Source organism: Lepisma saccharinum, chromosome 5, assembly GCF_977018435.1.
Source record: "Lepisma saccharinum chromosome 5, izLepSacc3.1, whole genome shotgun sequence".
Classification (NCBI taxonomy): domain Eukaryota; kingdom Metazoa; phylum Arthropoda; class Insecta; order Zygentoma; family Lepismatidae; genus Lepisma; species Lepisma saccharinum.
The window spans coordinates 17,108,806-17,135,805 of record NC_139233.1 but is presented as its reverse complement, the minus strand read 5'-3'; the positions used below and the strand labels follow the sequence as shown (position 1 = coordinate 17,135,805).

At 38.4% G+C, this 27,000-nt stretch overlaps 1 protein-coding gene across 1 annotated transcript; it reads right to left on the bottom strand.

Annotated features, from left to right (window-relative positions):
• Positions 1-12,202: 12,202 nt before the first annotated feature.
• Positions 12,203-21,527, bottom strand: LOC145988231 (uncharacterized). Its single transcript, XM_083123079.1, has 5 exons — positions 21,432-21,527; positions 20,943-20,978; positions 16,355-16,441; positions 15,505-15,527; positions 12,203-12,601 (listed from the first exon to the last, which is right to left on the bottom strand). Exons 1-5 carry the CDS (start codon positions 21,466-21,468, stop codon positions 12,398-12,400), a joined length of 387 nt encoding a protein of 128 aa, XP_082979205.1. The 5' UTR covers positions 21,469-21,527; the 3' UTR covers positions 12,203-12,397.
• Between the last annotated feature and the right edge of the window lie 5,473 nt (positions 21,528-27,000).

The window sequence follows — 27,000 nt, the reverse complement described above, 5'->3', positions numbered from 1 at the left end:
ATGTACTGGTCCAAGGATAAGCGTTATTCAGAACGATCCTAAAATGTCTTAAAACTTTTAGCGAACGTCAAGCGTAAAGTTACGTGTCAGTTGAATAGTTCATTTGGTGTTTGAGTTTCCGTATAACTTGAAGAAAAAAATGCTGTATGTTCTGAAGAATAGTATGTTGCTTTCTGGAAGTAACATTAACAATTTAGCTTTAGAGCTGGCTTATTGACTTGTAACGTATGTTTCTAAACCTGTAGAAATAACTGTACGTGACATCTGACATGTAATAATCCACTCTAAGTGACCCACCTGACATTGGCACGAAAATATAATGCGACTTCAAAGCGAATGCGAGAAGTAGACATTTAGTACAGAAGACGGTCAAAGGAATCGTTTTAAAATGTGTGCTACTCTTCAGTGGCGCAGGAACGGGGGGTACAGGGGTACAGTGTAACCACAATTTTTTTGAAACGTGGTACTGTACCCTCCTAAATCTGTACCCATTATACTCTCTCAAGTAACTTGACAGAACAAAATGCTACCGTTCAAATAATTACATTTTTAGTAGTTAAATGCAAAAAGTTATTTAAAACAATTAAAATCACCAAAACGAACATGCCTCAGTACAAGCGACAGACATAACTGACCGAAGAACTATGGCAACACTGCTCGACCGCTATTTGTCAGATTTTCACGCGTTTGTCCAGAATCTTTCTGCCCATTGGTCCTCCCTATAATGGAAGCTACAAGAGGCGTGTCAACGAGTCAAAATGCTGATAGTTCAAATCTATATATATCTATCTGTCTCTCCTCTCCCGTGCTTTGACATGCACAACAATTCTTAACTTGTAAAATTCTCTTTTCCATTTGAACTATTAATGTAAGCGTCGGTGATTTTATCTGATGGAGATAAACCTATCCATGCGAGAATGATGGATAGGATTCTGCTGAATAAGTATTATCTTATTTCAGTGACATGGTGTTCCAAAATGAAAAGGAAACGCAGTACATATTCAGAGCCGATGTGAAAGCATGATCGTTGATTTGCTAATCATACAATTAAATTCCTCTCATGTTTTATTTTAAGTGTGCGAAGATTAAAGATGATTTTTTTTTAGTTTCAATTGCGCATCAGGAGAGTATCAAGGATTAATGTGTGAATGATATAACTGTTTGGTAGGTTATCAGGACGTCATCGATTTATTATTGTTTGTAGTTTTTGTACGGTGCTACATCTTTAACTAAAATACCTTCTTTCGTTTATTTGAATGGCTCGTTACCATGTATATGCTGGATACGATTCAGAAATGAAAGCAATGAGTAGTCATGGAAGTATACATATTTACCGCCCCCCAAAGAAGGCAAGAATGCGGCTGTCATGATAAACTGATGCTCAATGCTTTCTGGGACTTTCTGGGACTGCCCCTGTGTGCTCATGACTAATTATGCCCGCAAAAGCCAAACCATTACCGATAGATATTATCTCGAACTCCTCATTAAGTTACAAGGTGTTATCAAAGAGAAGAAGTGTTGTGGAAAGCTGAGGAAAGGGTTCCGACTGCTTACAGACAATGCACCCGTCCATTCCGCTCATGAGGCAGTGCCACTTTGGGCTAAGAACTACTGCCTCACGCACCTTACTTTCCGGACCTGGCACCAAGTGACTTCTTCCTCTTTTCGAACCTGAAGGCCGCACTTCATGGAAGGTGTTCTGGGACAATAGGCATGTGATTTCAGATGTTGAGCTTCTTCGACGCCCAAATTACTGACTTCAATAATCAGGGTCCAAGTGATCCATCGCTGGGAGAAGTGTGTGTATGGAGAAGGGCCAAGCCAAGTACAACACCAACGCTCGCACTCGTGGCTCGCTTCCTTCTTGTTATTAATACGAACTTTATGACCGTCCCTCTTATATTAGTAGTTGCTGATCATTCTTCCTTGTTCATTAACAATTTAGTTCCCTTCGATATTTATTATAGGGACAGTCTTAGTTCTAGAGTTATGTTAGGATTGAGTTCTGCTGGTGAAAGTAGACAATAGAAGATGAAAGAAGATAAATGTATGTGACACAAAAATACCACTGACGTTTATGATTCTTTAAGCGGAAGATAAAGAAGAAGACGAGTGTTTAATTTGTTTGTTAGACCGGTAGGACATGCTAGGATATAGTATCCTACGTGTCCTTCACATTTCATGTGACAAATACTGTTATTGTGTAATAAACCTTTTTATTTCTTTGTCTTTCTGAGTAGCCATCAATAGCCATTACATGATACTGGAAGGCAGTGGTGTCGCACTAAATCCAAATTTCTTACTGTCAAACATGCTGTCAAAGATAACACGTGCACGTGTAGTTTTGAGCTGAATGTAGAGTATTGATTACGTTTCCTTTATTATGCAAAAAGGAAAAACGCAGAAAGGGCATTTCACATTGGTCGATGACTTCTTGTGGCTTATATACTGTTTACTGTCAGCACCATACTCGAACATTCTTAAACCCCGTAAAATAGATTACGTTATCCTACTCAATAAGAAAATAGCTATTTCTTCTACGTTCAAACTTCTTACAGTGCTTGACGAGACTAGGGATGAAATAAGCAGTCTTGCACATTTCTGCACGGTAAATGTAATATGAAAGTTTTACACTTTAAAGTTACTGGTTGCATGGTTACACGAGTATAGACAGGACAATTTACTTACAAGAGTTACATAGCCTATATATGTTTCGATCAGATGTACAGGGTTCGTATGCGTGCACGTGCGCGTGTTTGTGTGTGTGTGTGTGTGTGTGTGTGTGTCACCGGTGTTTCCCGTAGGGCATGTGAAGTACCGGGTTCAATATTCCCATTCCGAAATGAAATCCTGATTATGTTGCCGATGTATATAGACAAATTTAAAGAAAGTCTGATCCTATTTAGCTCACAATTTTGACGAGCTGTGAAGAGTCACGTGGCCATCACATGTCCACGTGGGTGTCTTTATAAGAATTGCCAACGTCGAAGGAACATGTGTTGGTGACGCACCTTCACTATGCTAAGGACAGACGTTCTTCATGTTTGTCCAGAACTATACTATATCTCTTATATTATAATATTAAGAAATAAATAGTTAATGAATTTATAAAAGTCAATCAAAAAATTGACTATAACGTTTTCTCGAATTATGTGGTGCATACATTTTTGTGCCCAATATTATGTTCGATATTCAGTGCTTCGTTACATTTTACAACGTATCGAAGAAATACACATATATATTTTACAGTTCCGATAAATTGTATCGTTAAGAACTAGTTAAGTGTTCTGAAATAAGTGCAAGAAAAGTGTCGTGTGTTTTCACTCATAATGACATATTCTTGTACATGGGCGTACATGTGGTGAAGAATCTAACTTGAGCCCTTACTTTGGGGGGAGGTGGCAGAATCAAAATATTTTCTATCCCATAAAATAGCGCCCATGACTAATTTACTAATTGTTACATTTGCGAACTCATAAAAATGACTCATTACTTTATTCTCAGGTGCTTGTAAATTTTAATAAATCTTAAAAATTTGGGGCACGTCCCCCTCTTCCCCTTACCAAGTTACGCCTATGTTCTCGTGAACTGCCTTCATTGATTCATTGAAATAATTAATACATTACTGATTTTAATCAATAATAACGGTGATGGTCCTTTGAGAAAATGAGTGTACATGTAGCAGTTTCACAACCAGTGTGGACATTTCACGCAATCTAACCTTTGCTTGTCAGGGATATTTTGGATTTTGAGGGGAGGAAATAATTACCATGCGATGTTCTTTTACCAAATGCTATTTTCTCACAATTTGTTTCTAACCTTTAATGTTATTCTCGACAGAGGTAATTTATCACGCCAACATTGTGTAAGCGTGTGTTCGCTTTCGATTATTTCCTGAATAAATGCCTTATCATATGATTACAAGACAGGCTGTCGAATCGTGCACGATATGATGTCGAGAGTACATAAGAAACCGACCATTAAGGCAATGAGCTCCAAGAAAATCAAATAATTCACTCGGTCAAATATACCGAAAACAGTTGTCATTCACCAGCCCAGTAATTCATACCTAAACAACATCCCTTACTAATTCTCTTTATCAACCACGAAATATTGAATTCCGGTAAATAAGTGAAGTAAGGTTTTGTCAGCTCAAAGGTGAGAGATCAGTACTTTTGCAGACTTTCATGTCTGCTCCGAGTAAGTATACAATATTCGTAAATTTTATCAACAAAGGCGCGTTCATTTAGTTTCAGTTGGGAGCGTGCTTCCGATTAGTTTGTAAATGGGTTGGACGATTGATTAACAAACTACGAAAAATTTCGAACTAGAAATTAATTTGACTTCTCATAATATAGCCTATATGCACTTATACCATTAGATTAACATAATTTTAGCCTTTAAACTTAACTTGTAGAATACAGTAACAGTGATCATTTCAATAACAGTTATTATTTTTTAATGTTTAATTATGTGTATTCAAAATTACTTTCATCTTGGAACCTATCCAAATCGAAGGGCCTCCCCAATGGCGCAATGGTAGTGTCGTCGCCTTGTAATCAAGGAGTCCCGGTTTCGATACCCGGTGGAGGCCTATAGTGATTCGGATCCCACTTTAAGCTGTAGGTCCAGTCCCGATTAGCCTTACTGTGCATAAAGTAGACTTAAAACCCCAACTTAACTATCTAAATCGAACAGATGCACACTGGCGATATCATAGGGGGAAATAATATGTTTTGGAGAATTTACTGAACTTAACAGACACGCACACGACTTACAGAAATAATGTTTGTATCTGAACTGACGCCATTTTAACCCTGGGTTATTGCATGTCATATTCTAGTAGATTGTTATATAATTACTCACTACATTTAATGCAAGCATAATAAAATTGATCAAAATATCTGTTGCTCTATACTTTTGAGTTTACGTACTATTTTAATTTTCAAGGAAGATATAACGCGAATTGGGCGTATTGGCAAATCTGTAGTTTTGATTTTACCTAGTGGTAAATTTTTCTTTGCAGTTTTCTCCAGAAAATTGTTCATCGGTAGGGGAGACCGGGGGGGAGTTGCCCATAGGGGCGAGTTGACAAAGTCCATTTTATTCCCACCAGTCAAGAGTAGGCAACATTGCAGGTTACTGTGAGTATTTGTCATCTCTAGAATCAACTCACAACTACACTCTGTAAAAGAAAATAGCATCACTTCATTATTTTTGGTCGTCAGCATTTCGCTCGTGAATTATCAGTTGTTTTATTGATTTAATTCGACTTGTCGATTTGTTTTCCTAACAATTATATAAAACACTATATCTGTACAATATATTTTTATTATTTAAGTCATAGTTACGTACATAATGCACTTTACAGAACTAATAACAAAATTATTGCAAATATAGCTTGTGGAACGTTTTCGCACAAAGACAATTTTTACAAGTAAAAAGATTGAACAAAGGTTTTAAATGCATCATGATATGTCAATTTGAAATGATAGTAAGTAAATACATTCACTAGTACTTAGTGTGGCCACCCCTGGCCTTCCTAAGTGCTTCCAACCTTCGAGGAATGCTATGAATGGGATTTTGACAATATTCGACCTCAATTTCATTCCAAACATGTACACTTGCTGCCACAAGTTCCTCTTTTGACCTGTACGTCTGATTACCAAGTTTTTTGCACATAATAGCCCACAGGTTTTCTATAGGATTCATGTCTGGAGAGTTGGGCGGCCACCAAAGTCTTTTTAATATTCATATCATGAAACCAGTTATTCACCACCTGAGCACGGTGACAGGCTGCATTATCGTCTTGAAAAATAAAGTAGTCCAAATTCTGTCCAGAAAAATGATCTCCTGCAGTTTGTAGAACTTTCCGATTCAGGATTTCCAGATATTGATCAGCCTTAACGGTTCATGTGCAAATATGCATCCTGCCAATCCCTTTTGCAGAGAAACATGCCCAAATCTTAACACTGCCACAAAACTTTTGACTTTCTAAACTGCAAGAGTTTGCAAGTTCTTCTCCCTTCCGCATCCACAATTTAACTAAGCTGTCATTTCCCAGCAATTTAAATCGTTTTTCATCAGAAAATATCACATTTCCGAATCTGTATCATTCCATGCGCCATAACGTGTGACAAACCCACGTCTAGCTTTTGCATGTGCGTCAGTTAGTCTGTTTTTTTTTTTACGTGGGACGTGTTTAGAAACACCCTGTTTCTTTAGTCGGGATACTACAGTAGCATGAGTAAGATTAACTCCCACCTTATTTTGAAGTTTATGGGCAATTTGGCGTGAACTCATTCCTCTCTTCTTCAGTGCCATGTCCTTTATCATACGATCCAGTCAAGGTGACGTCTTTTTCATTCTGCCACAGTGACTTCTCAGTGATGATTTTCCATGTTCTTGTTACTTTTGCAGGCAGCGGCTAACTGTGGATTGATGCAGTTGAAGTTGTCGACCAATTTCTCTCTGAGAATGACCATCCATATGCAAAGCAAGAACCATTCCTTGCTTACGTGGTGAAATGTCACACTTTCTGCCAATTTTTTCGAGAAAACACGCTCAAATACACTACACACCACCAGAACACTTCACAAATATGATAACGTATCCAAACTGTCAATAATGAACATGTAGTTGCAACATAAAACACGTCACAAGTTGCACTACTAACAATCGTTTTACAGATTCCTGACAATTGATTACAAAGCCTTGCAGCAGTAACCGATTGCAACACCCTCTAGCTGACACTCCAAATACTAAATCAACAAAAGAATGAGACCACACTATGTTGTGATACCAGACCAATGTTTCAATCAATTGATTTCAAGTTGTGCAGGAAAGAGGCATGCATGCGAAACTCAAAATTGTCAACATCCGTAATAAGAATACAGTGATGCTAATTTTTTTTACAGAGTGTAACAAGTTGAATGTCTTGTTCACAAAGTTTCTAGTGCATGACAAATAACATCAATTCTTACTTGCGAAGTAAATTTTCTCAACTCTATATTCTTATACGTTTTCAAAGGAAGGAAACACATAGTTTATTCTAATGCTATCCAGAAGACTATTATAAATTGTACCGATACTACATTCGGATACTTTGTTAAACTGCAATGTTTAGCAGCGGCATGACCAGGAAGTCCAATATGGCGATCGGGGTGAGTTGACAATAGGAAGGAAGGGGCTAGTTGACAATACTGTAGGCCTATTGAGAAAATTGTTCTTCAATTAATTGTTTCATCAGAAACATCTTAGCACATAATATATACACATTGCTTGTAATAATATATATTAGATTAGATTATAGGACGTATATTGCATTTTTATTTGTGATATAACAATAAAAATAAACTGGGTAAAAAAATCAGTAAAAACTTTTGTAAACTTTTTTTTAAAGTTTGGAACATTTATGTCTCATGATATACTGTTCATTTGAAAACATTTTTGTCATCCGTAATTTTTAAGGCAGTATATTGTTTGAAATAAAATATTCCAAACCATGTATGGGGTAGAATTACACTTATTGTCAACTGACCGCGCACATATAGTCAACTCGCCCCATATACGGGGTGAATTGACAATACTGACACGCTTCGAAAAAACAAGCAATAACTTTACAAGTTTTAGCATCATGATGTAATTAAAATTTACAGTAGCCAAGGAAACTACAGGTATTGCTCGGGTATTGCTCGTAGCATTTCATCAATAGTAGATAGTAATTTTTAAGAGCTGCAGAAATTTAAACATAAAAACATACTCAACTCACCCCGGTCTCCCTTACTGTTTAATCCTAATGTTTCTCTTCTATAACTAAGCAGTTTAAAACAAGTCCTGGGCTCTAACGAGGGTTAATTACTCGTGCCACCAGCTACATTTTCTATATTATGCGATATGCTGTCTAAAGTATGTTATACACTCTTCAAATTTTATTTGAAACTCTTTCCGATGAAAACTACCGTTTGACCCGCAATAACAAAAAAAGTCCCAAAATTTCCTTCATAGGACAAAATTTAATTTTCAAGTCACAGACTGGTAACTGGTATTAATATATCTACTGTAACGTGTTAGTATTTGTATGATAGTCGATTTCAATAGGTACGATCTGCAAGAAATATCACATACGTAAATCTAATAGTTTTGATGCTATGACGATTTTAATGAAGGAGGTGAATATTTTTATGGAATATGACGGGAAAACCTGCAACAGAATTTTTGGGAATTTTCTTGGGGGCATTTCGGTATATGGCCTTAATCGGTCGATAACGGGAAATTGATAAACTTTTTGATAAAAGCAATAGACTTGGTAGGATTATATAATAACATTTTAGATGAAAAGAGTCAACCATATTGCATATTTTTATTTGACATGTAGCGGTAACGGTTTTCACATAAATACTCCTCATAGTGCCATAATAAATCAATATGCAATATGGCGGACTCTCTTCAAGATCGCGGCCGTCAGCACGCAGATAGCGATTGGCTCCTCGATTATAATTTGCTTATCCTATCAAGTCTCTAGCTTATATCAAAAAATATAAACAAGTCGCCAATCATTAGGCACTTACCCTGCGGACTATAACATTTTAAGCTTAGTTTTGGTTGTTTTTTTGTTTTTATAGGCCTTTGAGTTTAAGTACACCTTATTCACATTTAGGCTAATCGGGACTGGCCCTACAGTTTTTGAAGTGAGATCGGAACCACCATGTGCCTTCACCAGGTATCGAACCCGGGATCTCTTGATTTAATGGCAACGACGCTACCACTACGCCATCGGGGAGTGCTTGTATTTGCAAATGACTAGATGAAACCCAATTTTGACTGCAATTCAGCATGATACAAAGTGTAAAATGAAAATTTTTAACAATTTAACAATTGTGTTATGAAATCCAAAACAACAATTTAATGATAGGAAGCGATTGATTGTAACATATAATTTCATTGATGTTCATAATGTCAGTCGCTACATAGTGGAAAACAAAGGAAATAATACCGATTTCATATTTACTGCAGATTCATTACCGCCTGCCATGGCCATCAAATTGTGCTTGCAGTTGCAGTCAATTTCCTTCCTTGTATGGATTCTTACGATCAGAGGGCAATTAGTTCCCGAACGTTCATCATTTCCAATTAATTATGCTCAATCAAAGGAAACCGGTTATGTACAAATACTTATAAGTTTTATGAACATCCATGGTGATGCAAATGTTTGCATATATTCTTTCTTAGGAGGAACATTGATTGAATCCCTCTTGGACAGTGTACATACGAAGTTATTAAACCCAGTTATAGTACAAAACGAGTTATGGGAAGAGAGCAGTCACGACCTACAATTTCCGAAGTTTATTATTTTAATACTTGACAAAAGAACGCAATGGAATTTTACATTAATCAACATAAAAAGAACCATCTGTTCCAGGAAAACTGGTGGTAATAGAGTCTATATAGTCGCTACTTTTTCTGCACTTGAAGTCGATATACATCACATGGTTCAGAGCTTGTGGAAACTAAACATTGTGAATGTCTTCATTTTTTCATTAGTGTATTGTTCAGGAAGTGACACAAACTCTTGTGGTTTCTGTATCAGCTCATATAATCCATTTGTTGACATTGTACATACTCAGCTTTGCACTGGAGGCGCACACATAGAAGGTAACTGCCAGTTAACGAAGTTTCATCTGGTTGACTTCGCAAATCTATATCGATACCCTATTTTAACCGCTGTTATAACAGACGATTTTCATCCATTCTTTGCGTTAGTAAAGGATCAAGATGGAAGATTCAGGTATGAAGGATCCCAGGGCATTATGTTTGAATGCATAAAGGAGTACATGAACTTTACTGAGAACAGAATAATTGAATATAAGGCTGTTGGTGGCGGTAGGAAACTATCGAACGGCACCTGGACCCATCTGATGGGCGACGTCGTCACGGGTAAAGTCGACGTTGTTCTTCCAGGACTCATTATGCACCCTGAAAGGTTTCAATCCACAGGGTTCACAACTGAAGTTAGCGTTGACGATTTTGTTTTTCTAGTACCCAAGGCGAAACGTCTTCCACATTGGTTGTCTTTGTTCCTTCCTCTTCGGATTGAAAGTTGGTTGGGAGTCTTCGCAGGGATCGGACTTTCATGTCTGGGAACATTTGTTGTTCAGCACATCGAGAAAGTTGTATTGGAACGCAAGAAAGTTATTGATTTTTTGAAATTACTTGCTGCTCTTTTGCAAATATCAGTTAAACTCCCACTTACTCATCCAACAAGGCTTGTTTTCATTTCCTGGGTAATGTGTACCATGGTGATCACCTCAATGTACCAAGGACGATTGGTTAGTGTTCTTACCACTCCACATTACTTTCGAGACATAAAGAGCATTGATGAGCTTGTAATGTCCACCTTGGGCATAATAAGCGACGATGGAATGTACTCATTGTTAGAAAATAGCCCTACCGAGAGGATTCAGAAACTTCAAAAGAAATTTCGTCTCAACAATGACTTGGAGCAATGCGTGAGAATTGCTATAGGAAGTGCTACTTCCTCAGTTCTACACTCAAAGTTATACTTACAATACCAAGCCCCTAGACTGTATTCCTGTCCGGGATGTATTCAACCTTATCATTTTGTAGAAGAAACTTACGGATTGCTATTGGTTGGATTTGGAGTTCAGAAAGGTAGCCCTTATGTGTCGCAGTTTAATGCACTCATCAACCGAGCGTTGGAAGGTGGTCTTTTTGAAAAGTGGTTCAGCGATTCCCTGTTTGATCTACGCTTCAAAAGTACTTGTCAGAAATTTTGTGATCCAGAGATGGAGATTAACATATCATTAAGACATATTCAAAGTGCATTCTACATGCTGTTGTGTGGCTATGTGTTATGTTTGGGATCTCTTCTGTGTGAATTAATCACTAAAAGTTGGAGGTATCGAATACAGTAGGTTACTGGTTATATTCTTGAACTATTTGGCCACTCATGTAATTGGCATTGATTGAGAATATGAAACAGTCTCCAACCTAGAGGTTAGAATGTTCTAAAGATAAAACGACGCACAAAATCAATTTTCATTAGGTAACCTTGTGTGCACATGAATATGTATATTTATCTGTGTATCTGCCCATCTACACACACCGAACCTTTTCAAAGAATAATGCCAATTCAAGAAACTGCAATCAAATTAGTATCTTTATTCTAAACTCAGTTTAACTATCATTGTGTATAAACATGTTAACAGAAACTCGACAATTACTGTACGACATTATGAATACCTGTTGCCTTCCCGCAACATGTCACGGGAACTTTTGAAAATGCACTCGCGTTGCCTGCTGTTATTGTGGTAAAGCAACAGAGTTATGATTCTTACCTTATACCAATCGGTAACAACAATGGTTAAGGTAAACCGGAAAACAAATATTTTAACAAAATATAGTAGAACTTGATTGACTGATTTGGTTTATTTTGATTTATTCGCTTTGCTGCCACTTTTGGCTATTCGCGAAGATGAAGATGAGTGATGATACGATGAAATTCATGAAGGGATACTCACAAGGAGCACTCATGTCCAGGCCGGAATTCGAATCGAGATCCCTGGCGTTGTAGCGCGCTGTGCTAACCACACCATCACGGGGGTCGGCTGGATGTTGATATGTGTTTGCGTGTGTCCCTGCATGGAGCGGTTATGGGGTTCACCCAACCTCCACTAAGTGGGTATCCAGGTCAACCTTGCAAGGTAAAAGCGACTGGAGCGTGGTACTGATCATATCACTTAAACAAATGGCTGACATAGTAAATGTGTGGAGCCTTACCTTCACATCCCCTCGCCCCACATGCTCCCATGGCATGTTGCAATGTTCAGGTGGGGGATATCTTACTTTTACATGTGGTTTTAGCCCTACCTTATCTCCTATTCAGACATATTACTGAATATTCCAAGATATTATAATACTCTGACCAAGTACTTATTTGACGTAGAGGTGTAAACGCGTATGACCGCAAACGACCTCCGTGACGGAGGGTTAGCACAGAGCGTTGAGATGCCAGGGGTCTCGGGTTTGAATCCCGGCCTGGGGATGTCATTGTAAATGTCCTTTCATCAATTTCATCATACCATCATTCATCCCCAAAAATGGCAGAAAAATATAAGCTAAATATAAAAAATCAAACTAGCAGCGCTGTAGACACCTACGTCAAATATAGGAGGTGTTTGGAAAGAGTGTGTCCCTGTGCACACGTGTGTGCAGGAGTGTGTGGGAAGATAAATAAATGAATGAAATAATTACATAAATCACATAACACTTTTTAATTCCTTTGCCGTTATTTCGTAAAAATACGTAAGGAAAAGTCTAGAGCGTAGTTCGGTTAGATAACACTTTCGTCACTGTGTCAACCTTAGTTTCTTTGGCATTAGCTCGCTTCTGAGACGTAGAGCTGGGGAACTGCAGTCGTCGACGACGTACATTTAGCTGTCTGTGGAGTCTTGCAGATGCACTCATCTTGGTCATAATGAAGATTTGCGGGACATTGCTGAAGCCATGGGTTATCATTCACACACATTATGAACTTCGAGCAATCATAGGGGTGAGGAAAATACCCATTAATTTCCGGACACTGCAAGAGAAACATGTTCATAAATATCACTCGTAAATAACGCTAGTCAACCATTTTGCTTATTTACAAATTATACTACTAGATGGCAACGGGATCGTAATAAGATTTACCAATTAGGAGAGACTTGGTTTCATTCCTGTAGGATGTACTTAGTTCAGTCGTGAATCAGGACAAACCTCTACCTTCCTCACTTCAGGATCGTGTGAGAACTTTCTTGTCCTTACATCAGGAAAGAAGTAGAAAACGTCCTTAAAAACGATCCTGAAGCTCGTTCAACTATCAATCAGAACTGATGATCACCACCAGATATTCGACTGTTTCTTTAGTTAGCTTTTCATAGACACGGTGTTTTCTATATTGATTGAAGAATCTATTAATTGAGTTATTATAGTTTTATTTAAATAGTCAACATGTATAATTTTCCTATTGTATTGATATTTTATTCTCACAATCACATGCGGATATTTTGAATTGACCATACATATGTAATGCTGTAATATATAAAGTATGCTGTGTATGTATACCAGTGCAGGAAATAAATATATAGCGTCATTATGATATATGGTGATTTCTTCTCAATTACGACTTACAAATTCTGCACGACTTTCGAAGTAAAACTCTCAATAAGTATTTTATGACCAAAGAGAAATCAGTGGAATATAACGTAAACAAACCTAATGTTCTCGTATTTTGAATTCGAGGCTTATTTTTGGGTCTCCTCGATGGCGCAGTGGTAGGGTCGTCGCCTTGTAATCAAGGGGTCCCGGGTTCGATTCCCGGTGGAGACACATAGTGGTTCTTATACCACTTTAAACTGCAGGTCCAGTCCCGATTAGCCTTACTGTGCATAAAGTGGGCTTAAATACCTAATCAATCAATCAATCAATCAACGAGGCTTATTTGGTTTATTCGACTCGTTCATGTTGCAGAATAAGTACCAACTTCGTACAGAGAAGTTATATATTACGAGATGTAATATGTGATGCTACGTATATATAGAGCATGTCCATAAAGTGATATATCAGCTTGAAATAAAATGTGTTGTATATTTACTCACATTCACAGCTTCAAGCTATGTATTCTGCATTTTTCAACAATGCTATTCTTCTAAGCTTTGTTGGTGAAAACATTATTTTCCACTTTTTTCAACAGTTATTATTAGTATCTAAATTTGTGAAGTGAAACGTCGTGTTTTTGTTGTCGATATTATTAAGGCTGCGATTTTAGGAATCATGCTAGATCCCTCCTACTACCATCCTGAACTAAGAATGCAAAAAATATACGAGGGGTTTTTGATAAGTTTCCGGCCTGACAGAGAAAGTATCGGAATAGATGAAAATCCTTTTGATATGTTGTGAGTCAATGTTTCAGAACATGTGCAAAATTTGAGACAGATATTGCTAGTAATACTTACATTCCAAGCTTAAAGTGACCATGGTAACGCAGAGTGTACAGTTTTCCAAATTGGAGAAGAGAGCTGTCATCAAGTAGGTACCTCTTCTCGAAGAACATGGGAGTTTACACAAACAATGCCCAATGACTGTACTTCATACAGCACAGGGAAATCGTGGGTGGCGGATTTCAGGATGGGGGAGAACAACCACAGGTGAGGAAAGACCAGGAAGACCCAGAACAGTAGTGACTGAGGAAATTGTTGATAGTGTAACGACCTGATACTTGGAGACAGGATGATTGGTCTTCAATGTATAGGCTAGCAGACACCCTAGGCATCAGTTTAGAGCGGGTGCATTATATTTTGCATGAAGAATTGGAGATGAAAATACTTTCTGCCAAGTGGGTGCCGAAACTCTTGACAGCTGATCACAAGCGGAAACGAAGTAACAGTGCTAAGACACTGTTGGACCGTTTTTCACGTGGTGCAGCCAGTGTTAATGAACGAGTATTGACAGTGGATGAAACTCCATTGCATGTATGATCCTGAGACAAAATATCAATCCATGCAGTGGTGCCATAGTGGATCACCACGGCCCAATAGATCTCGCCGACAGAAATCTGGAGGAAAAGTAATGGGTGTAATATTATGGGATATCTGGAAAACTACACCCTTGAATGTTGAACATTATGTGGTCCTGTTGTATAAACTACATTCATGTTTGAAGGATAAGAGGCACGGAAACTGTCAAAAGTCATCCTCTTCCTTCAAGACAATGATCTTTTCCACAAGGCAGGCATCACAATACAGAAACTTCGTGATTTAAAGTATGAACTCATTGACCATCCCCCTTATCCCCCCAATGTGGCTCCCTCAGACTATTATATTTTCCCCAAACTCAAAATGCACCTCAAAGGTACTGAATTTAGGGACACCAGTGACGTTACTTCATCGGTAGAGTTTGCAGACCAATATATAACCTTCTATTGACATGGGTTAGAATTGCTGCAGGAATGTTGTGCCAAGTGTGTCAACCTGAAAGGGAACTATGTTGTATAAAATTACATTTATTTACCACTGACGCCATTATTTCTTTCCGAGGACGGAAACTTATCAAAACCCCCTCGTATATGGAAGTTTCAGGCAGATATTCCGTCCTCGATATTAAGGAATGAAGTAAGTTCTATGTGAAACTGGCTGAAGGGTCCAGATAAAGACAAGACGAAGGTGGTAAAGATATTGATCTGAAGAAAACTGGCAAGTGTGGTTAAGATGGGAATGATCTTGTCTAGGATATAGGGACACATGAGAGACTTGTTTTGCTGCAGCAATGAACCTTATGTCGGGTTTAGGAAGTTAGTTAATTACTGTTGATATTTTCTCCAAAATGTGGAAGTGTTCTAGTGTATCTAATTCGTTTTATATAAATATATTGTACGGATAATATGGCACACGTCTGTAATATTTCATGTAAAAGGATTAACAGTATATGCAAGATGGGAATACTTACAGTGAACCATGGAATTGGCGTGGCTGCAAGAGAAAAGAAGAGAAACGTTAGAGAATTTTCACATTTGTACTCCCATAATTGTTATGCATAAGGCGGTAATCCAAAATAGCCTATAGTAAATAAAATATACTCCTGTTCCTTGTTCCAAAAAAATGAACAAATACCTAAGACCCAATCATGAAATGTAAAACGTCCAAATAATACATGACTAATAAGTCCACTATATGTACAAAGGCTAATCGTGACTGGGCTTTCAGGTGCCCGTATCACTATATACCTCCACCAGTAATGTATCTGTAGTACAGAAACGATCTTAGAGTAAACATAATATTGAGGAAATTCACTTATAGTCTAAAACTAGTTTGTTTGGAAATCAAGACAAGAAAAAAAAGCTCATGGCTGAGGTCGAAATAAAATGTTTACTCTGAACTGGTTGTCCCGGAAAGGTAAGTTCATATTACAGGTTTTATTAAAATTCTCGATCAAAATCTACTACTACTAAACTACTGCCCTGTGGTACTACCACCAAAGTAACACAAAACTCTAAACTCCATTAATTGGGTCTGCTATTCACTTAGCGAAGGCTATGAAACTGTGTAGATCGAGTATAGTGCAATTACACGCTATGAGTGCTACAGCAACCAATAAGTGTACCTCTTCCTATTCTCAAGAATACACGGAACAGCGGAAGCAGGAAGGCCTGAAGTATAGCAGAAGCTCCAATTTCTTGACTAGAATTTACGTCCTCTGGTTTTGCAGTGCGCTACTCTAAGAATTGCACCATGGAGGCTGAGATTGGCTGTATCATTTGGTACAGCCAGTAATAAAAATATAATTACACTATACTTACGAGGAGGCGTCGTTGTAGTTGATGGTTCCTCTGACGTCGTTGTGTCTCCATCGTCTAATGCGTAGGCATATTCTCTCCTGAAATGCGCTGAAATAAGGGGTATATCTTGGTTAATTTCGTGTCAAACACGATCCACTTAAATAAGCTAATACAGATTCCTTGTCCGAAAAATCCCATGTAACTGCTTCAAACGCAGCAAAGGTATGTGGTGAGACGTGCGTAGGACATACAGGGCGGCTACTTACAGGGAAGTTCTTGAATTTCTGGAATTCTGCATGAATTTTTCTCCGTAGACGTGAAAAATTTCAACTTTTATTAATCCAAATCCCATTGAACGTATACATATTGATGACTTAGTGGTACCGTCATCGCCTTGTAATCAAGGGGTCCCGGGTTCGACACCCGGCGGAGGCGCATGGCACAGTGGTTCGGATCCCACTTTAAACTGTAGGTCCAGTCCCAATTAGCCTTTCTGTGCATGAAGTGGACTTAAAACAACAATTCAACATTATACATATTAAAGCCCCGAGGCAAGTTTTTCACTGTTTAGCATTTATTTCTATCGAGGAAGGAAGAGAAAGCTGCGCGGAAAATAAAACAGAATTCTTTCAATCCGTTTACTTCGTTAGTGTTTTTTCCATAACAATCTATCCGACAGGGCTCCATGCCGATATCTTACACCCTGGATTTCGCAAACATTTCAAATATTTTCGTGAAATAAATAAGTTTCTTGTAACAAAGGGTGTTTCTTAATAGCGCGGTAGGTATTTTTTTTTACCTCTACAACTACGAAACTTAGGTTTTTTGATATTGAAGGTCCTTACGTACGTAGCGTGTATACGGCTTTTCGGGGCTTCCATAATGGATACCCAATTCATGTCACAAGCGCACGTCTACACATTTTCTTTCACTTCTTATGATTGACTTGTGCAATGGGATAATTTGCGATATGTTATTTGTATTACGTATTGGCGGGTTGGAGATTGCAGACATTGGGATTGATTTGTGTGACAACGTTATCTTGTGAAACATCGTGGACATTTCTTTTCACATCTGAAGGCCAGAAAAGGGGAGTGGAATGGGATAATTTGGAACTTCTCATTTGTATGATGGTACGGAAAGGGGAGGGTAGTATTCTGTGGAAAAGGACAACAAAGACTTCTGACATACGACTTACTTCTCTTTTGGACTTTCGAATTAACTTCGACCCGCAATTCATCCTGCACTTGAGGTAAAGAGGTAAGTTACCTTTTGAGGTTTAATTTCAGCCTTATTTCTTTGGTGTCTAAATGTGTCAGTGCGTAAAATAGGGCTTATTGGGGGCAGGTGGCTCCGACCAGTTTCTAACATACCTTCAAAAAGGACTCTATATAGAAAGGCGGGGCCGCGGTAGCGGTAGGAGGCGGTAAGTTAATTACCCCAGGGGCGGAGCCCGGAATCGGTGGGAAATTTGAACACAGCAACCACCTCGCAATTTCAAACGGCTGTACAGTCGTAAATACTTATTTCCGCGTTCCAGAATTTTATTATTCACAATTAGCAGCACATAATCTTCATAAAAAAAATCACCTGCGAAATCGAGGGTGTAAGATTTCGACACGGAGCCGTTAAATGTAAGAGAATTTCAAACTCAAATTTAACTAATCATCTTCAAAAATTCTTACATTCTTCCGTCTGTCAGCTCAACAGTTTTTGGTAGATTTTTTGTATATCCCGGAATTTGTGACTTTTGTCTGTAAGTGCATTTCGAGTTTGAGTATGAGAAGTGGCAAATGTAAACTTCGCACCTTAAATTAAATTATATATTTACCGTTTAATTATATGTGTGTGGTGAGAGGCTCATAAGGTTGAAATGGAGAAAACATCAGCTTGTACACTTGAATTTTTGAAAAGTTCGCCTTGAAATCCGGGAATTATACTTGAATTTTATCATGATCCCAGAGTGGCCACCCTGACGTAGTGGAAACTCGGGTGCTGCATGCTTGCAAATCAGAATTACAACACCGTTATTTTATGTAACTTTTATACTCTTTTTTTGTTGACACTGTAATAATAGATTTGAAATCATTCAAGTGTTAGGGGAATGCTTACGAGCATAGAAAGTATTTAGAAGTAACACAATTGTTGGCAATGTTTCTTGTAAATTTCAACTACTACCTACTTTCTTTAAGCAAGCTCACTGTATTCAAATGCAATTTAAGCTATTGTCAGATATTTCGACTTTATGGCTTGTGTGACTGCGTGAGGTGGTTGTGTATTGTCTGAGTTGATTAGATGAAATAATCAGTGGCGTAGCGTTATAGTACGCCCATACGCCCGGCGTTCCCTGATTTAAAATTTCAAAAATACGTAAATGCTGTAAATATAAAGTAAATCTTGACTAATTTCATATATGTTTGACCTTCATGGTATTATAAATGCTATTTTTCCCGATCCGCTTGCAACGCTCCACTAACAACACTCGTTCCAGCATTTATTTTTTTTCAATGCCTTTCCTGCCTGGACGCCGGGCAGGTTCGGCTTTAAGAACTCTATATTCCTTGCTGTCTTTCTGGAGGGAAAACTTGGACAGGCTTGGATCTCTACAGCACGCCCGCAAATGCTCTCTCGTACGTCTACGTATGGAGTAGAGGGCTACGTGATTGGTTCATGTGACCCTTCCTGCCTTCTGAAGCAGACGACAGCGGTAGAATTCCTACCCGGTTCTTCGCGCTTGTGCCACTCGTGCTGTGTGATGCTACAATACGCAATATTGACTGACGTAACTTTACCAAACTCAAATATACCATTTCTTAATGACCATTGCATTGTATAATTTATCGCACGAACAGCGATGTGTATTTAAAACTAAAAGATCAACAAAGTTTTTGTCAAATAAGTTGGTGAAGTCCTCGTTTCTGCTTTACCACTTAACTCGCAAAACTATTCTTTTTTTATTATTATTATTTTTTCGTTAGTATCTAACTGCTTAATATTATGTCAATGGAAATGTTTAGCATTCATTTGAAAACTCTTAACATCGAATGGTCTGTGGACAAAATTATTTTAAAATGTTTATCACCATTCCAAGATGCAATAAACAGTGGTCTGAATTACTAATCGGCACTGTTACGTCAGTAGAGTGTACGATAGTTGGATCATCCACCCACCTCCGTGTCAGAGTGTTTTTCACAGAGCGCCAAGACGACAGAGGTCCCTGGTTCGAATCCTGGCATTAGCACGGGTATTCTTTATGAGTGTCCTTTCATCAACTTCATAAAAATCATCACTCATATTAATATTCGCGATTAACCAAAAGTGGTAGAAAAGCGAAGTAAAATAAACCAAATCAATCAGTAGTTGGATCATCCACAACAATGACGTCTACTGTCGTTCAAAGGCGCTTGTGATTCAGGTAGGTTTTCGAATGACTTGCGCCATACCGAAAAGTATAAAACACCAGAGTTCAAAACATTTGTTGCATAGTGAAGCAAGCATCTCATTTTCCAGCTAAAATATGCATGTATGATGAAAACCCAGCTGACTTCAGACAAATAAATAATACCTGTGGCGTCTAATACCATAAGTAAATTATTAAGCAAAAAAGGGCCGACCCTTCCTTCGGACTTGGCGTTCCCGCCCGAAATGCCCATGCTACGCCACTGGAAATAATGAAGGAACATTTTAAATCTAAAGGAATATCTAAGACAGGTACACTAAGGAAGCTATGTATATACATATCTACCTAACTATATGTAGTCTTGTGAGTCTTAGCTAAACGAAAGCCAAAATAACAATATTCCCAGCAAATTCAATATATATATAAAAATAAGAGTCTTAGAAAGCCAGAATGCATATCCAAAATCTTCACAAAAGTAATGAGTGACAGATGATGATAATATTGATGAACAACGAACGATGTGTTATTCTCTTGTTATAAAACAACTCTGGTAACATCAAAATCAAGTAAATTACAATCGTCAATTGCAAGCCCTTGTTAATCAACGACGTGCGCAGAAATTATAGTGGCGCTGACTTTTTTTTACCCATTGTTCATGCCTGCATTTGACTTTTTATGTAGATCCCTTCTCTTTCGAGATCTGTTCGAGGGTCTGAGATTCCCACTTAATGTAACGAATATAAAATTACACCAACCACTATATCTTATCACAAAATTTGCACAGAAACGCACGCGCTGGGGTCGTACAATTCAAATTGTAAGAAGACCAATGACCCAGCCAATACCAATAGATGTCAGGGAAACAAAGCTTCACAGCAACAATCGCCAAACAATCTTGTCATAATTACAAACCCTACCATCGTCACTTTGAAATAGGTTTACGGAGGATGCTTCAAATATGTGTTCATCTACGTAAAATGAACATTTTAAAATATAATAAATAGTACAATTTACCGTATTTTTTATATGAGGTTATCACTCAAATGCTGCAACCTGTGGAAGACTCTCCAGAATTTTACCGGACACTTGTGGAACATGATATGCATAGAAAGAAATGTATTCCCTTCTCCTGAAAACTTCAATTTTTTTCACTCTTTCATTAACCTACTTAACATCTCCTAAAATGAAAGACTGTTAAAAAATACTTACCATTCGGGTTCAAGCAAGCAGTTGCGAGTAGAATGCCTGCAAAAATATATAAATGCAAAATATAAATGTAAAGTTTATCATGATACGATTAGAGCATATAATGGATAAGGCCAACTTCCAATAGACACTGTTGGTTTTAACCAAGGAAGCACATGGTTTACTTTGAAAATTATGATAAAATCAGGATGTAATTTTTTATTTCATATTCAACACTTGTTAGTAAATTTAAATTCGGACAAATCTCCTAGTTCAAGTAGGAAAATAGGTTGTTTCTATGTACCCATGCATTGCAGTGGTTGGTATGTTATGAGAAACGTCTGTATACAAAAGTTTTCATTTGGCACGTTTGCTAATTTTTTTGTTTCATACGACTTTTCGATAATAGTAATAAGTTTGAGTGTGAAATCAAATATACGGTTACTGTTAAGGAATACTGAAAGTAACTTGGGTTTCCTTGGAACAGATATGAGGATAAAATAACAACGTTACCTTGAAGAAGTAGAACCAATGTAAATTTCGATATCATGATGCTGAGATAGTCAAGCTAATTTGCAGATGATAATTCCTTTAACGCACACTTATATAGATATATGTACTTTAACACCATGTGATAACTTGCGAACATTTTAAAATCTGCAACAATGGAAAATACATTATCGGAATGTTATCTTATGTAACTTTCTTTAATTTATTTGTGCAGTTTTTTTTTTTGTTTTTTTTTTGTTGTTTTTTTTGGAATAAGTGATAGGTCTAAGTATATTGTTCTACTTGCATTGACGTATCAAACGACAATGGCATAATCAAGATAGTAGATTTTACGTGCAGAATTTGACTTGTGCTCTTTCGGCCTCTTTTGTTATTCAAGATGGCCTAGAAAGTAACAGACTGCTAAAGTACCCACGCGTCGTGACTATCTAGTGTACAAGGGTCTTTCAAGGTTGACCGGGATTTTCGTACGTAAAAAATCGATGAATAGCCGGATCATGATGAAACGTGCGGGTGACGTAATGTATTCCTTCGCGAGTAACTAGCGCCCGGCATGACGTATTTCGCGCATGCGCAGCAGTTGCAGCGAACATGGCGGCAAGCAGTGTGTCTGTGGCTGTGGAGCAGCGGTGTGTAATCAAATTTCTCGTGAAGGAGAAAGTGAAACCAGCTGAGATTTTCAGACGATTCCAAGCACAGTATAGTGAACAAACGACAAGAGTGTACGAATGGTGTGAGCAGTTTCGCGAAGGACGGGAGCTGGTGACAAATGAAGTGCATGGACACATTCGCCCCACTGCAGTCACACCAGTGAATATCGCACGTGTTGAGCAAATGATTCTTAAGAACCGGCGAGTAACAATGCGGGATATTGCTGCCGATGTGAATATCAGTGTCGGGAGTGTTGAGACAATCATTCACGACCACTTACGCTTCCGCAAAATCTGTGCAAGGTGGGTTCCCCGCCAGCTGACATTCGATCAGAAGTGGACACGCAGGACGGTCTGTGAACAGCTTCTGAATCGGTTTCGAGCAGAAGTTGATGAATTGTTGCAATCCATCATCACGTGTGATGAAACATGGTAGCACAATTCAACCCCAGAGACCAAAAGACGCAGCATGGAGTGGCGGCATAAAGGTTCCCCGCCCCCCAAGAAAAGCAAAACGCAGCCGTCCGCTGGAAAGATCATGGCAAGTGTCTTCTGGGACATGAAGGGCGTTATCCATGTGGATTTTCTGGACAAAGGGAGCATGATTAATGCCCAGTATTACTCCACATTGTTGAGTGGTGCTGTACGAAAGTCCATTCGCAAGAAAAGATCTGGGATGTTGTCTGGAAATGTCATTCTTCTCCATGACAATGCCCGCCCTCACACGGCCAATGTGACAACAACAACTCTGGCCGACATGCGCTGGGAAGTTCTGCCCCATCCCCCATACAGTCCGGATTTAGCCCCCAGTGATTATAATTTGTTTGCACCCCTTAAAGACCATCTGGGAGGGAAGAAATTCACGACAGACGAAGCACTGCGGAGCGATGTCCTCCAGTGGCTACGACAACAACCAAGTTCTTTCTACGACAAAGGAATTCGGGAGCTGCCAGAACGATGGCAACGGTGCCTCGGCGCGCACGGAAAATACTTTGAAAAACTGACATAGTTTGGTGTTTCTTCTGTTACCTATTTCCTCTGCAGAAATAAAAGTCTCGGTCAACCTTGAACGACCCTTGTACGTAAAACTCAATTGACAAGTATGATGTAAAAAATGTAATCACTAATTAGATCAGTCGGTTCTTGAAAGGTACTCGATAGATGACTAGATGATTTCTGCAGCTCGCATTGATATAAAAATAAAATGCGATCTTATAGCTGAATTTAATTCAATGTCAATTTGATGTCACTAATACGTTGATCTTTATAGACTAGTTAAAAAGAAAACAAATGCTCAATTCTCATGTGCTTAAGGCATGGTATACCTGATATACATAGATTAGTATTGTAGCTGGTTAACCCTTTTGAGTCCCAAGGCCATTTTCACAAGTAAGCCTCTCGGTCCCGAGCCGATTTTGAGAAAAATGCAGAGTTTCAATTAAATGAGTGTAGATCGGAGACTAATTGCCCTAGAGAGATGAGTGATATACCGTTGTACGCGGAATGAACCAGAGATTCAGACTATATGAAATTTATGCAAATTCGGCGTATATATGGAGGGGGAAAGGGGGGAAATCCCCTGAAAATACTTTTTTTTAAAAAAATGGCGTTTCGCCCCCCCCCCGCCCCCCCGAAAAAAAGGATATGAAAAGTTCAAAATGCACATAGAAATTATCGCTGGCATGTAAGGAACACAAAAATATTTGCATCATTGTCGTATGACCAATGTAACTTGAGTTGTACCCCCAAAAGGAATGGTGGGCACGCCACTGATTCAAGCTTCAAAATGCAGCGGTACTTTGAAACGACTATAGCTCAGAAACTAAATGCCCTAGAAATATGAAAGATATACCGTTGTACGCAGAATGAATCACAGATTCAGACGATATATAATTTATGCACATTCGGCGTACATATGGAGGGGGAAAGGGGGGAAATCCCCTCAAAAATACTTTTCTTAAAAAAATGGCGTTTCCCCCCGCCCCCCCCCAATTTGTTTTTTTCAAAATGCACAAAATGCAAAATTTATGCAAATTTGACGTATATATGGAGGGGGAAGGGAGAAAACCCCCAAAAATTATTTTTAAAAATTGTTGAAATGTTTGAAATTTATATTTTCCCTTGAAAAGAGAAGTCCCTTTTCCCGCCTTTTCACCTCCATTTTCATGAAGAAAAAAAAGGTGAAAGAAACATTTCTGTTAAATACATGTGTTAGGAACAATATAAAAGAAAAAAAATCGAAATTCTAGCCAAAAATAGAAAAGTTATAACGTAAAAACTACGACCTTGACACAGCGTCTCGATCGAGACGCTTGGGACCGTGAGGGTTACAGTTGGGTATCTCGTTCGAGACGCTTGGGATCCAAAAGGTTAAATGTTGCAAGGCCAAATTTGAATTTGTTGAAATATTTGTAATTTAATACAATTATTTAGGTGAAACGTAATGGTCTCCCAATAGCGTTGAAAGCTGCAGACTCAAAAATCGTAGGTGTAAACATCATTTGTGATGTTGACAGTGTCCATGTTACTAACAAATGTTTAAAAGAAGAAACTTAATTTGTTGTCGCCTTGTAATCATAGAGTCCCGAGTTCGACACCCGGTGGAGGCACATGGCACAGTGGTTCGGATCACACTCTAAAATGTAGGTCCAGTCCCGATTAGCCTTTCTGTGCATAAAGTGGACTTAACAATTCAATCAATCAATCAAGAAACCTAATTGCGTAAAATCATGTAGTGACATGCCCCAGACGATTTGTGGTTGATATTGGTTACGGACCCATAAGTCCGACTTTTTCTTCTTTCTTTCAGAAACGAACTTTCAGATAATTCAAAATATGGCAAATATAGCACCAAAAAAAGTCTCTTACGGCCATATCCTCACGTTGCAAAATTTCTGGGCATACAATTCTATGTGTAACAATGAAAAAGTGGCGTAAAATAACTAACGCTGGTATGTCTCCGGTCGGGCGAATATAACTTTCTTTTTTTAAAAAAAATAGAGCTATATATTAATAACGTAAGCACAAACTTTTGAAACGAATTCACTTCTCTCACTTATAATCAGAGCTAGGAATTTTAGGTGCAAAAATTTGCCAATAAAGGTGCAAAAAAGGTGCTAAAATAGGTGCTAATTTTCAGATGTAAAATTTATTGTGAGCAGTGCATACATATATGATTCAACTTGTCTAGATAAACACATAGAGTATTCTCTGGTTTTAAATCGTTTAATATAACTAAGCAAATAAAATTCTCTGATACATTAGAAAGTGACATAAAGGAAAACATGCTTCTTTTTACTTGCTTAGAATTAGTCATCTAGAAAACTGTTAAAATAGATTACATTCAAAATTTCTATGTTCTTCTGAGTGAGGATACATCTGCGGTCACTAAGCAGATACTTGTAAGTTGAAAAAGAACGTTCAACAGACACAAGTGGTGCATATTTTGTTTTAAACCGGTAATGGTGGCCGCGGTGGCTCAATGTCGACCTCCGTGGCGAAGTGGTTAGCAGAGCGCGCTACAACGCCAGGGGTTCCGGGTTCGAGTCCCGGGTAAGGCATGGGTATTTGTGATTGTCTGTCCTGAAAAGTCCTGAAATAGAAATGTAAATGATATGAGTGAATGAAGTGTGATGGGGAAAGCTTCCGCCTAGGGCCTTTCCTTTTTTTTAAAAAAAAAAAAGTCGGTAACGCGTCTGACTACCATGCTCAAGGTCCCGGGTTCGATCCCCGGCCGGTTCAAATCCGGGAACTTTTCTAACGTTGGAAGCGGCCCCGGCGCCCACCCAGCGTCGAACAACATGGGTACCTGGGGGAAACCCTGGGGGGTAAAGGCGGTTAGGGGCGTGGTGCTGATCACATCACCCCTACTCACGACCGGATCAAGAAAGTGTGGGGCGTTACCCTCACACCCCCTATATGCCTTCATGGCGTGGTGCTAAGCACAGGGGAACACTTTACCTTTACCTTTTTTTTACCGGTAATCCACATCCTTGTTGGTTGCGACTTCTTGAACATCAGGGTTTTTGGCTAATCTTTGTTCTAACTTCTCTTTCCCGACCCCTTGCAGCTCTTGTTGCACATCCATCAAAACAGCCCACTGTACTTCCTTTTCAGAACACTGCTCCTCCAGTTTTGTGATTGCAGTAGTAAGGAAAAAGACGCCATGTACAATATAGAGTTCATCTTGCAATTCCTGTTTAAGTGCAAGTTTTTTGGCTTTTTCTACAGCTGAGGAATCACTAGGCAAAGCATCTAAAAATTTCGATATTGTATGGAAATGATTGCAAATAAACACTGCAGCTTTTAACCATGTACCCCATCTAGTGAGGATGGGAGAGGGTGGTAGTGGAAGTTTCGTAATTTCTACGTACTTCTGTATTCTAGAAGGAGCCTTTTTCAGTATTTTCTTAATGCTAGAAACAAATTCGTTCACATATGTATATTCATCTTTAAGAGCTTCACAAACTCGATGCAAAGCATGAACAATGCAGGGCACATGCTTTAAGTTAGGATACATATTCTTCAGATTAGAAAATGCAGCTAACATGTAAGATGCTTGGTCTGTAAGAACTAACCACACTCTATCATATTTTACGCCCTCCGGCCACAATACAAAACATGCTAATTGAAACTTTGCATTACACTTGCATTATCTGTTTTGCCGAGAAAATAAGTTTTTAAAAGCATGGGTTTTACTTGATGTCCATTGAGAGGTGCTACTAAAATGTTTTACCTATCTGTGGTTTCATCTAGTATGAAATAGACTGGATGGTCAGCTAGCCTACTACTTGCCTGATCTGCGAGATTTTAACTTCATAAAGAGGTTGAAGGTAAGATTTCCTTAAGGTGCTCTCATCTGGAACTGACTTCCCAGTATATTTTTGCAAATATGATTTCATGACAGGATTCTTAAGTTTCGA